Here is a 12,884-nt window from a genome sequence, read left to right as displayed (position 1 = left end):
AGGCTTGGCTCCTGCCGGCGGCGCTGCTGCTCCCGGGCCCCTCAGCCCCGCCTGCTCCCCGAGCATCCCGCACCCTGTCCTGCACTGTCGCTGCTCCTGCCCCACCGGCTCTTCACCCCTCGCCGCCCCCGCCCGGGGCCGGGTCCTGCCCTTCCAGCGCCGCCCAAGCACCGTTTCCCAGCTGCGCCATCAGCTCTGCCCCCGGTCCTGTCCCTGCTGAAATCCCCGGGGGGAAGGTCTCAGCCAGGATCCTGCTGTCAGTTGGTGACTCTGTGTCGTGCCTGTGCCAGCGTGGGGCACGGTGCTGCCGCGGGGCGCCGGGATGGGCGGGAGCTGCGGCTGTGCCAGGCCCCGGCCGTGCTGGGCGTGTGCGGGATGCTCAGGCAGGAGCTGCAGCCGCGGCGCTACCAGAGGCCGTGGCAGCCCTGGCACCGGTAATGGCCTGGCACTGGGCTCGGCGGGGGCAATGCCAGCTGTGTGGCCTCCAGTTTGTTCAGACTCCCCCAGTTCGGCTGGCACTGGTGCCTGGGGTGCTGGAGGGGACCAGCCTCTCAGAACTGAGCCCCTCCCTCACCTGTGCCTCAGTTTCCCCACCTGAGATCGTCCTGCCTGCAGGGGCTGGGGGGGCAGGTCACCCAGCCAACCCCGGGCACACACCCCTTCCTGTCCCCCTGTGTCCCCAAGTGTCCCCAGCACTCGGGCCGGGCTCTGGGCTGCTCTCCTGCTTTGGCTTCACGGCTGCTGGGCTGGGGACCGGCTGCCGCGGGGGTCGGGTCCCCATGTGCCGCGAGGGACTGTCCGGTGTCACACAGGGCTGGGTGGGTGACCGGGGCTTGTGCCCTGCAGCAGAACAGCGTGGGGGTCTCTGGGGGTCCCGGCCGAGCCCCCCTCACCGTGCAGCCCCGCTCTGTGCCGGGGTGGCCGGGTGTCGCGGTCCGTTTGGTGATGGACTCGTGATGGTTCGTTTACCTTGATCTCAAAGCGCAAAATTAAGGCAACCGAAATGCCAAGGGGTTATAATTCAATAGTGTTCTTTGGACTGACTCTCACACCGGGGCGAAGCGCGGACGCCGATGGCACCTGGGACGGAGGTGCCCCCCCACTGCAGGGTCCCGGCGGCCCGGCACTGCCGCGGCGAGGCGCGGGGGGGGGTGTCCCCACGTGCGCACACCGGGGCACCCCCAGCTCCGGCCGCGGCAGCTCGGGCTGTGTGCAGGGTTGCAGCCCCAGGAACCGTCGGGGTTATTTTTAGCCGCTTTCCCGGCAGCGGTTCGGCGCGTACCTGCAGCACAAAGCTGTGCCGCTAGCACAGGAAGCCATGGGGCTCTGTGTGCTTCCCCCGCCGCCCCGGCCCCAGCGGGGCCGCCCCGGCACCCCCAGGCTCCCAGGCCGGCGCGCAGGGAGGGGGTTCCGGAGCAGCCGGCGTCCCCGGGAGCGCAGCCCAGGCCTGGCACAGTGGCCACAGGGACCCTTCCCCAGGCCGGGCTGGGGGTCACAGGTGGGACCCCTTCCCCCCCAGCCCCCCAGCCGCGAGCTGCCCCCACTGATGGCTCCTCTCTGTTCTGTGTGCAGGCAAGGACGAGAAGGAGGAAAACAACTTCGACAGCCTGAAAATGGAGGCAAGTATGGGCTGGGCTGGGGGCTGCACCGCGGCCCCCACCGGAGCTGGACATGGCCCCACAGCCCACCGGGGAATGGGCAGCCCTGTCCCTCAGCACCAGCGGCCACGGGGTTCCCGGTGGGTGGGGGTCGGGGGCTCCTGCACCGGCGCAGCGAGGCACCGGCACAGCGGGGCACCGGCACGGCGGGGCTCCGGCACAGTGGGGCACCGACATGGTGGGGCTCCAGCACAGTGGGGCTCCGGCACAGCGGCGCTCCGGCACAGCGGGGCTCCGGCACGGCGGGGCACCGGCACGGCGGGGCACCGGCAGCGCCTGACCCTGCGCTGGGGCCCAGGCAGCACCGAGCTGTGGCCAGGCGGTGCCATCCTGCCGTGGGACGGTGCTTCCCCAGGCAGAGCCCCCACCTCCCCAGGCAGATCGTGCCGGTGGTGCCATCCCGGTGCTGCCAGGCCCAGCGTGATGCCCGCCCACCGGTCTTGGTGCAGCCGTGGGCCAGGGGGGCTGTGCCCCCCGTCCCCACCTCCCTGGCTGGTCCCAGCAGGTGCCACCCGCTGTCCCCGGCACAGCTCGTCTACGTGTCCCCCCGCTGCCCGCAGAGCGCGGCCTGTCCCAGGCCACGGCTCCCCCCGAGCTGCCATCCCCGGTGTCTGCGGCAGCGCCAGCACCGCAGCCTTCAGCCTGCTCTCTCCCCGGCGCAGGGCTCCCGCGGGCGGCTGCGCGGCGGGCTGGGCTGGGAGTCGAGCCTGCGGCAGCGGCCCATGCAGCGGCACACCTTCCAGGCCGGGGACCCCTACTACATCAGCAAGAGGAAGCGGGACGAGTGGCTGGCGCGCTGGAAGAGGGAGGTGAGAGCCGGCACGGGCGGGGGGCACCGCGGCACGGCGGTGGCGCGGGATGGGGCGGGGGGCACCGCGGCACGGCGGTGGCGCGGGATGGGGCGGGGGGCACCGCGGCACGGCGGTGGCGCGGGATGGGGCGGGGGGCACCGCGGCACGGCGGTGGCGCGGGATGGGGCGGGCTGCACCGCGCTGCACGGCCCAGGCCCCGCGGTGCCTCGCTGTCTCCAAGGCTCGCACGGCTAATTGCGGCGTCGCTAATGATGGCGGGCAGAGCTCCGGCAAAATGCGGCGTACTCAGAGCGCTCTGCTGGCTGCCGGCAGTGCCACGGTGACCGGCTGCACGGTCAGCACAGGGCGGGTAAGGTGGGCAGCCTTGCTGCGGGGCACCATGGTTTGTTTGTGCTGTGGGGCTGGCCGCAGAGCCGGCACTGCCCGTGGGATGGTGGCGGCGATGGTGCCACCGCGCTGCCCACACCGCGGTTCACAGCACAGCCAGGACTGGTGGCTTCGCTCCCCCCGCCTCTGCCCCCCGGGGGCCACCAGAAGCCATGGGCCAGGGCGCCGGTGTGTGCGGCTGCCGGTGTGGGCAGCGCGGGGCCCGTCCTGCTCCCGCGGGATGTGCCGGGATGTGCCGTTCCTGCTGGTTTCCCAGGGAACCAGCGTGCGCCGTGACGCAGCCGCGGCGGCGCAGCGGAGGGTTGCGGCAGGAGCTGGGGGGGCCTGGTGCAGACCGTGGTGCCAGTGGCCGCTCGGGGGGTGCCGTGGGGCAGGGGCTCGGGGGGGCTCCCATCCCCACCACCCCACGACCCCGTTCTCTGCGCCGGCCCCCCCGGCAGCACGTCTCCATGGCAACGGGTCTCCTCATGCCACTGCCGCCCTGGTGCTATTTATAGCCCTGCGCCGCGAGTTCCGGCACGATGGCACCGCATGGGGACAGGGCGAGGCTGGCACGGCCAGGGCGTCCGGCAGGGCACGGCTGGGGTGGACACAGTGTCCCCATGGGGCACAGGGCACGGCTGGGGTGGACACAGTGTCCCCATGGGGCACAGGGCATGGCTGGGACGGCCACGGTGTCCCCATAGGGCACAGGGCATGGCCACAGTGTCCCCATGGGGCACAGGGCATGGCTGGGACGGTCACGGTGTCCCCATAGGGCACAGGGCATGGCTGGGACAGCCATGGTGTCCCTATAGGGCACAGGGTATGGCTACAGTGTCCCCATGGGGCACAGGGCATGGCTGGGATGGCCACGGTATCCCCATGGGGCACAGGGTATGGCCACAGTGTCCCCATGGGTCACAGGGCATAGCTGGGACAGCCACGTCCCCATAGGGCACAGGGCATGGCCACAGTGTCCCCATGGGGCACAGGGCATGGCTGGGACGGTCACGGTGTCCCCATAGGGCACAGGGCATGGCCACAGTGTCCCCATGGGGCACAGGGCATGGCTGGGACGGTCACGGTGTCCCTATAGGGCACAGGGCATGGCTGGGACAGCCGCGATGCCATGAGGCACAGGACTGGCGTGGCTGGGGTGACTGTGCCGGGGGATCTCGTGGCTCAGCTCCTCCCGCGGTGGCCAGCACAGGCACAGGGGGGTGGCAGCTGGTGACACGGGGGTCACTGCCATACCCCCAGGGTCTGTGTGTGGCTGCTGCCCACGGGCAGAGGCTCTGGCAGGGCAGAGCCGGGGGGTGTCCTGGGGTACCCCAGCCAGGGTGGGCACCCCAAGGCATGGGTGGGCTGTGGATTGCCAAACGTGGGGTCGTGGTTGGGGCTTGCTGCCGCTGCCTGGTGTGGGGGGCACCAGCAATGCAGACGTTTGCAGGTCGCGGTGCAGGTCCCGGTGCAGCCGTGCTCTGGCTGCCCGCAGGCCCTGCAGCTGCTGCCGGCGGTGCCACAGATGGGACCCTGTGCCGTGGGCTCCGGCCGTGGGCTGGTGGTGCTGCCCGCACCGTGCGCCAGGCAGCTGCCGGCCGTGCCGCACCGCGCCGAGCGCACGGAGCAAACCGCAGCTGGCACAGCCGGGGAGGTTGCTGGTTGCAGCCGCCGAGTAACAATTTTCCAATACACGGTTCGCTTGCCAAAACAAATGCAGCTTCAGGTCAGCCAGAATCGCCCGTCAGCCAAAAATAATTGGGAAAAAATGCTTAAAAAATGAAGATATTTCTTCTGAGGAGCCTCACTCTCAAACAATGCTGGACCAGCGCGCAGCATTCCAATGTTTTTCTAATAAGAGCAAGTGTTTTCTTTTCATTACGGCGAGAAAGCCGGAGTCGTTTTCTGGCCAGATCAGCCTTTTTCCTGCGATCCCGGCTGACAGCGCGTGCCCAGCGCCACTTGTCACTTGGTGCTGGTGTCAGCGACACGGTCCCCGGGGATGGGACGTGCCACCCGCAGCCCGTGTGGCTCCGTGTCCCTGCCCTCCCGCCGTGCCGGGGGCGGTAGTGGCTGTGCCATGGAGGGGTTGGCTCCTTTGGGGTGCCAGGGTCCCCAAAGGCTCAGGGACTGAAACCCTCCCTGGGAAGGGCCCCCCATGGCACAGCTCACAGGGACAAATGGGCCCCAAGCCCCCTGGCCTTCCCTCCTTTTCCTCACCCGCCGCAGCCCCGAGGGCACTTGCTGCTGCCCGCTGGGTGGGATGGATGGGATATTAGGAACAATTTCTGCCCCAAAGGGGCATTGGAACAGGCTGCCCAGGGCAGTGCTGGAGTCACCATCCCTGGAGGGCTGGACAGACGGACGTGAGGTTCTCAGGACATGGGGCAGGGACAGGGCTGGGGAATGGTTGGACTCCATGATCTTGAGGGGCTTTTCCAACCAAAATGATTCTGTGATAGGGATGGGGTGGGGATGAGTCGGGGAGGGGGACAGGTGGGATGGACATGGAGATTCAGATAGATGGAGATGGAAATGGGGATTGAAATGCGGGTGGAGATGAGATGGGGCAGAGACAGGGGATGGAGATGGGGGTGGAGCAGGGACACGGACAGAAGAGGGGATGGGGATGGAGACAGAGCAGCGGCAGGGCAGGACTGGGACGGGAGCAGGGGCGGCGCTGGCAGAGCTGCCTGTGGCCTGGGGGCAGGAGCGTTGGCTGATTGTCACCATGTCCCAATCCCTGCACGTCCCCTTATCGCGCTTTAACGACCGTCAATGGGAGATTTCCGCCCCCTCCCCGGGGACAAAGCAGGAGCCACCCCCGCGGGAATCGGCAGCTTTGTCCCCCCCGGGGGCCCAGGCCTGTGCTGGGGCTTTGTCCCCCATCTGCCCCGTCCCCCCCTCGCCCACAGACCCCTCGGGTCCCTCCTGGCTCTTCCCACAGCTCCAGCGGGCGCCCCCGCTCCCGCCATGGCCCGCAGTGCCTGGCGCCCCTCACCAGGGGGTCCCGGGCGCACCCCACGCTGTGACCACCCCCTCCTCTGGCTGGGGGGTGTTTGGGGTCCCAAGGTGGTTTGGCCAAAGTGCTGCCCCACGGGCCGGGTGGGGGTCACAGGGCAGGAGGGCTCTGCTGCCACCCCCCCAGCCCTCCCAGCTCCCACGCCCGGGGGTGACACCATCTGTCCCTTTGTCCTCGCACTCTGCAACACAAAGGGGTCCCGGTGCCACGGCTCTGCAGGACAGCGCCGGCCTGGGGTCCCAGGGACCCCCCGCCCTGCGGCTGGCAGCTCTGTCCCGGGGTGCCGGGCACCCCACATGTCCCCTCGCAGCTGTGGCTCCTGCGTGGGCCCCTCGCTCTGCTGGGTGTCCGTGACAGACTCACTCCCCACAGCCATGGCAGGAGGGTGACGCTGGCACCCGTCACAGCCATGCCGCGCTCGGCCTGGCACCCTGGGCACCGCCGAAGGGCTCATACCAGCACCCGCAGCCCTGCCTGGGGGTCCCACAGGACCCTGCTGCTGCTGCCAGTGCTGGGGAGAGAGAGGGGACACGGTGGAGCCTGTGGGTGACAGGCTGTGGCCACCTCATCCTCGCCACCATCCTCAGGGCACCGGCACAGCCACAGCCAGCACTGCCTGGTTCGGCCTGGCTGCCAGGACAGGCACGGCACAGGCAGTCCTGCCACCGGGGACGTCCCTTGGGGCGTCTGGCTGCCGGGGGACACGTACTCTGGCTGCGGGGGTGTCTGAGCGTTCAGGGCTGTGCCGGGGGACTCGGGGGAGCAGGATTTGGGGTGCATTGGGGTTTGGGGTGCATCGGTCTCGCGTGTTGGGACAGGGGGCTCTTTGGGGACATCTCGCTGCTGGGGGACAGCCCCTGGGCTGGGGGTGCAGCCTGGAGACAGCCATGAACTGGGATGGTTGGGTCCAGCCAGTCCAGTACTGGTATTGGTGTGTGCAGAGGGGCTGACCTGGGTGGTGAGGTCCCAAACCAGTGCCGTGTGGTCTGGGCTGACCTGGGTGATGAGGTCCCAAACCAGTTCCGTGTGGTCTGGGCTGAACTGGGTGCTGTGGTCCCAAACCAGTGCCGTGTGGTCTGGGCTGAACTGGGTGCTGTGGTCCCAAACCAGTGCCGTGTGGTCTGGGCTGACCTGGGTGATGAGGTCCCAAACCAGTGCCGTGTGGTCTGGGCTGAACTGGGTGCTGTGGTCCCAAACCAGTGCCGTGTGGTCTGGGCTGACCTGGGTGATGAGGTCCCAAACCAGTGCCGTGTGGTCTGGGCTGAACTGGGTGCTGTGGTCCCAAACCAGTTCCGTGTGGTCTGGGCTGAACTGGGTGCTGTGGTCCCAAACCAGTGCCGTGTGGTCTGGGCTGAACTGGGTGCTGTGGTCCCAAACCAGTGCCGTATGGTCTGGGCTGACCTGGGTGATGAGGTCCCAAACCAGTGCCGTGTGGTCTGGGCTGAACTGGGTGCTGTGGTCCCAAACCAGTGCCATGTGGCCTGGGCTGACCTGGGTGATGAGGTCCCAAACCAGTGCCGTGTGGTCTGGGCTGAACTGGGTGCTGTGGTCCCAAACCAGTGCCGTGTGGTCTGGGCTGACCTGGGTGATGAGGTCCCAAACCAGTGCTGTGTGGTCTGGGCTGAACTGGGTGATGAGGTCCCAAACCAGTGCCATGTGTCTGTGCCAATGGGCTGAGCTGGGTGATGTGATCTCAAGATCAGTGTCATGCTGGTCTGTGCCAATGTGATGAACTGGGTGATGTGGCCCCAAACCAGTGTCCCGTGCTGGCGTGTGCTGATGGGCTGAACTGGGTGACGTGCTCCCAGACCAGTGCCATGCTGGCGTGTAACAGTGGGCTGAACTAAGTGATGTGGTCTCAAGATCGGTGCCATACTGGTCTGTGCCAATGGGCTGAGCTGGGTGATGTGACCCAAAGCAGCCCCGTGCTGGTGTGTGCCATGGGCCGCGCTGGTGCCGCGGGGCCGGGGCCAGCCAGCCAGTCCCCACCTGGTTGCCACTGGGGCGCTCCGGGCCAGCGCAGCCCGGCGCGGGGCGGGGGAGCCCCCGGGCGGATTCCTGCCGTGCCGGGCGCGGCCCCCGGGGCGCCCCCGCCCCCGCCCTGTCCCCCCGCTCCGCTGCACAAAGGGGCCGGGGGGGCCGCGGCCCCGGGACAAAAGGCGGCGCTGAGCGGCCCCGCGGCAGGGAGGCGGCCCCAGCCCGGCCCGGACGCGATCGCTGCCGCTGGGCCGGTGAGTACCCGGGTGAGCGGGACCCCCCCGGGCCGCTGCTGCCGCCCGGCCCCGGGGCACGGCCTGGGGAGGCACCGGGTCGGAGCCGAGCTGGGCTGCACGAGACCGGACCGCGGGGAGACACCGGAGCCGAGCCGAGCCGAGCAGGACCGGGACACGGTGAGAGAGCCGGGTCGAGCCGAATTGCCGATCGGAGCCGAGTTGCCGACCCGGCTTGCCGACCCGAGCCGAGCTGCCGAGCGGAGCCGACTCGACCCGAGCGGAGCTGCCGAGCGGAGCCGACTCGACCCGAGCGGAGCCGAGCGGAGCCGAGCCGGGCCGAGGCGCGGGCGGGGGGGCCGGGCCGGGCTTGTCCCCTCGGCGCCGCGCGGCCCCTCCCGCCGCAGCCAACCAGCCGGGCCGGGAGGCACCATGTGACCCGGGATCCCAGACAAAGACCCGCCGGCCCTGCCCGCGGCCCGGTCCGGCTCGGCTCGGCCCGGCCCGGCTCAGGCGGGCTCGGCTCAGTGCGGCCCGACTCGGCTTAGTCGGGCTCGGCTCAGTGCGGCTCGGCTTAGTCGGGCTCCGCTCGGCCTGGCTTGGCTCGGCTCAGTCCGGCTCGGCTCGGCTTAGTCTGGCTCCGCTCGGCCTGGCTTGGCTCGGCTCAGCTCAGTTCGGCTCGGCTTGGCCCGGCCCGCCGCGGCGCCCAGCCCGCATGGGTAGGTGGCCACCGCGGGGAGGGCGGCTCGGCTCGGCTCAGCCCGGACCGGCTCGGCACAGCTCGGCTTGGCCCGGTCCGGCGGAGCCTGGCACTTCCCCGCCCCGGGGCAAGGCCGGTCCCTGCTCAGGCTGGGCTCAGCCTCTGGGCCCGGCCCGGCCAGTGCAGCTCAGCACAGCGGCCCGGGGACAGCGGGTGCCCAGCCTGGGGTGTCCCAGGGGCACCGGGTGGCTCGGAGAGGGTGACACGGGCGGGGGGCGCTGGGGGTCCTGCCGCTGTGCCCCGGCACAGGCTCTTGGCGGCCCCTCTGGGGATGGAGCTGCACCCCGGGCTGGTCCCCGGGGCAGGTGCTGGGGGGCTGTCCTGCACCTCGACACCCCCACCTTGCTCTGAGCACCCCCTCTCCCTCCCCAGGCGGAGAAGAAGGCGAAGGTGATCGCCGTGATGAACGTGGTGGAGGAGACGCCGCGGGCAGAGCCCCAGAAGGAGGAGGAGGCCAGTCCCCCCGCCTCGCAGCAGCCCACCGACCCCGCCTCGCCCAACGTGGCCACCACGCCTGAGCCAGTGGTGGCCGACGCCGTGGACAAGAGCACCTCCAAGTCGGCCGACGACGAGCCCGAGTACGAGGTGAGGGCAGGGCCGGCCGGGGAAGGGGGGTTTGCGGGGCTGCCGCCCCTGGGGACATGGGCACCTCGTCCCCGCCGGGCTCTGACGTCCCCTGTCCCTGTCCCGGCGCAGGATGGCCGAGGCTTTGGCATTGGCGAGCTGGTGTGGGGCAAGCTGCGCGGCTTCTCCTGGTGGCCCGGGCGCATCGTCTCCTGGTGGATGACGGGCCGGAGCCGTGCGGCCGAGGGCACCCGCTGGGTGATGTGGTTCGGGGACGGCAAGTTCTCCGTGGTAAGTGACACCCGTGGGGCTTGGGGAAGTCCGTCTGTCCCCAGGCATCCCCTGGGCTCACGTCCCCGTCCCCCAGGTCTGTGTGGAGAAGCTCCTGCCGCTCAGCTCCTTCGCCAGCGCCTTCCACCAGGCCACCTACAACAAGCAGCCCATGTATCGCAAAGCCATCTACGAGGTGCTGCAGGTGAGCGCCGGTGACGGCGGGGTGGCACCGGGTCACACCGGCTGCAGGGTGGCACCGGGTCACACCGGCTGCAGGGTGGCACTGGGTCACACTGGCTGCAGGGTGGCACTGGGTCACACCGGCTGCAGGGTGGCACTGTCCCCATGACTGCAGGAGGTTTTGGGGACACCGGTGCCCTGGGCAGGTGTGTGGGAGCAGGCTGGGCCCTGCCTCCTGCGCCCAGTGGCCTCCCAGGGGACATGGGCTGTCTCTGAAAAAGCGGGGGAGATGCAGGGGACTCCCTGAGGAGATTCTGGGGGTCCCTTGTCCCAGCCCGGGGTGTCTGGAAGGACGCTGGGGTCTCTGGGGAGTTGCTGAAGTCCCTGCTGGGCGACGCTGAGCCGGTCCTGGCTCTGGGCAGTGCTGGGAGCTATTGGGAGCTCCTCATGGGGCGATGGGGGGATCTGGGGCTGGGGACCCCTGGGCAGGGGTGGGTGACGCTGTGCTGTGACCCCTGCGCAGGTGGCGAGCAGCCGAGCAGGGAAGATCTTCCCAGCGTGTCCCGAGAACGACGAGACCGACACCTCCAAGGTGGTGGAGATCCAGAACAAGCAGATGATCGAGTGGGCGCTGGGCGGCTTCCAGCCCTCCGGCCCCAAGGGCCTGGAGCCCCCTGAAGGTGAGGGGGGTGGGGACCCGCTCGGTGGCCTCAGCAAGTGTCCCCTGGGACCACTGGCTCTGGCATCACCAGGGTGGCACGAGCTTGAGCAAACGCCATGGGGCTGGCAGGTCCTGGGGGGCTGAGGGGACCCTGCTGACGGTCCCCCGCTCTCCCTTGCAGAGGAGCGCAACCCCTACAAAGAAGTTTACACGGAGATGTGGGTCGAGCCGGAAGCAGCTGCCTACGCGCCACCCCCACCTGCCAAAAAACCCAGGAAAAGCACAACAGAGAAGCCCAAGGTCAAGGAGATCATCGACGAGCGCACCCGAGGTACCGCCCGGGGGGCCGGGGCTGCCCCCACGCCCACCCCCCTTCACGGGGTTTGCTTGGCCAAGCTTGGTCCTGGTGCTGGGGGGTCACGCTCACCCGGGGGCCATGGGGTGAAAGCTGCTCTGGGCCAGGTGCCCTTTTCTATTGGGGACCTTCCCTGCGGGGTCCCCTCCCTTCACTCCCCTGCGGGGGCTGCGCAGACGGGACCTGGCTGGGTGGGACCCCCCCACCCTGACACCGTTGTCCTTCCCCAGAGCGACTCGTGTACGAGGTCCGGCAGAAATGCAGGAACATTGAAGGTGAGCACAGGGCTGGACACGTCCTGTCCCCCCCGGGTGGGGCTGGGACACATCCTGCCCCCAGGACAGGGCTGGGGTGGGGGGGTCTCTCCTGGTCTGGTCCAATTGTGGCTGCAGAGCCAGGAGGCAGAGAGGGGGCTCAGAGGGGTCCCAAGGGGGCAGAGGACAGGTTTGTCCTATCCTGCAGCAGCCGTGATAGGGGGGGCTGCACCCCATGGTGACAGACCCCTGGGACACTGGTGTCACTGTCACAGGCTGGGGCTGAGCCTGGGCATGGAGCGGAGCAGTGCTGGGGCTGGGGAGGTGACGGGAGCCCCGCTGTCCCCAGGGTTGGTCCCTGTCACAGCACAGTGGCTGTCCTGGCAGGCTGGGGCTCGGGGGGTGCAGCCGGTGTCACCCAGCCCCGGGGTGGGCGTTAGCCGGGGCGGCAGGAAGTGGCTCAGGCTGCTCCCGAGCGCCGGGCTCACCCGTCCCGCTGTGGGGTGCTGGGGGTGGCAGAGCCCGGGGGTAACAGAACGTGTCCCCTCCTGCTCCAGACATCTGCATCTCCTGCGGGAGCCTCAACGTCACCCTGGAGCACCCTCTGTTCATCGGAGGAATGTGCCAAAACTGCAAGGTACGGCACGGCACAGCCCGCGTGCCAGGCGGGCACGGCCGGTGCCCCCGAAACGCCTCGTCGCGGGGGCGTCCCTCTGCCGGGAGCCACCCCGGCAGCCCCGCAGCGGCGTCCCAGTGGCCCGGGTGGCAGGCCCGGCTGTGCCGTACTCACGCCTTGGCTCTGCCACAGAACTGCTTCTTGGAGTGCGCGTACCAGTACGACGACGACGGCTACCAGTCCTACTGCACCATCTGCTGCGGCGGCCGCGAGGTGCTCATGTGCGGCAACAACAACTGCTGCAGGTCGGGCCTGGGGCTGGGGAGGGTTTGGTGGTGCCCCCGTGCTGGTGTGGGGCTGGGGAGGGTTTGGTGGTGCCCCCGTGCTGGTGTGGGGCTGGGGAGGGTTTGGTGGTGCCCCCGTGCTGGTGTGGGGCTGGGGAGTGTTCGGTGATGCCCCAGTGCTGGTGTGGGGCTGCGGAGGTTTTGGTGATGCCCCAGTGCTGGTGTGGGCCTGCGGAGGTTTTGGTGATGTCCTGGTGCGGGGCTGGGGAGTGTTCGGTGATGCCCCGGTGCTGGCGTGGGGCTACGGAGGTTTTGGTGATGCCCCGGTGCTGGCGTGGGGCTGTGGAGGTTTTGGTGATGCCCCGGTGCTGGCGTGGGGCTGCGGAGGTTTTGGTGATGTCCTGGTCCTGGTGTGGGCCTGCGGAGGTTTTGGTGATGTCCTGGTGCGGGGCTGGGGAGTGTTTGGTGATGCCCCGGTGCTGGCGTGGGGCTGCGGAGGTTTTGGTGATGCCCCGGTGCTGGTGTGGGGCTGGGGGTTTTGGTGGCACCACAGTTCCGGTGTGGGGGTTTTGGTGACACCCCGCTCCTGACATGGGGTTTCAGTGACACCAGTCCTGGTGTGGGACTGGGACATTGTGGTGATGCCACAGTGCAAGTGTGGGAGGTGGTTGTGGTGCCACAATCCCCATGTGGCATTTTGGTGATGCCCCATTCCCAACGTGGGGCTGGGGGAAATTTTGGCAATGTCCTGGCATGAGGCTGGGCGGTTTTGGGCATGCCACAGCCCAGGCCAGGGGTGGGGAAGGTTTTGGTGATTCTCCAGTCCCACATGGGGCTGGGGGGGTTTCGGTGGTGCCCCAGTCCTG

At 69.3% G+C, this 12,884-nt stretch overlaps 1 protein-coding gene across 1 annotated transcript in view; it reads left to right on the top strand.

Annotated features, from left to right (window-relative positions):
- Positions 1 to 12,884, top strand: part of DNMT3A (DNA methyltransferase 3 alpha) — a 45,618-nt gene that overhangs the window by 28,133 nt on the left and 4,601 nt on the right. The window contains exons 5-14 of the mRNA XM_082047687.1: positions 1,573 to 1,619; positions 2,321 to 2,467; positions 9,204 to 9,416; positions 9,528 to 9,686; positions 9,763 to 9,870; positions 10,372 to 10,528; positions 10,691 to 10,840; positions 11,095 to 11,139; positions 11,676 to 11,755; positions 11,927 to 12,039. Of these exons, the coding sequence (XP_081903813.1) occupies positions 1,573 to 1,619; positions 2,321 to 2,467; positions 9,204 to 9,416; positions 9,528 to 9,686; positions 9,763 to 9,870; positions 10,372 to 10,528; positions 10,691 to 10,840; positions 11,095 to 11,139; positions 11,676 to 11,755; positions 11,927 to 12,039 (1,219 nt within the window). The remainder of the gene's footprint in view (positions 1 to 1,572; positions 1,620 to 2,320; positions 2,468 to 9,203; positions 9,417 to 9,527; positions 9,687 to 9,762; positions 9,871 to 10,371; positions 10,529 to 10,690; positions 10,841 to 11,094; positions 11,140 to 11,675; positions 11,756 to 11,926; positions 12,040 to 12,884) is intronic.

Source organism: Streptopelia decaocto (genome assembly GCF_964273445.1).
Source record: "Streptopelia decaocto genome assembly, chromosome: 3".
Lineage (NCBI taxonomy): Eukaryota > Metazoa > Chordata > Aves > Columbiformes > Columbidae > Streptopelia > Streptopelia decaocto.
The sequence above is the reverse complement of the archived record's forward strand: the minus strand, read 5'-3'. Positions and strand labels throughout refer to the sequence as shown.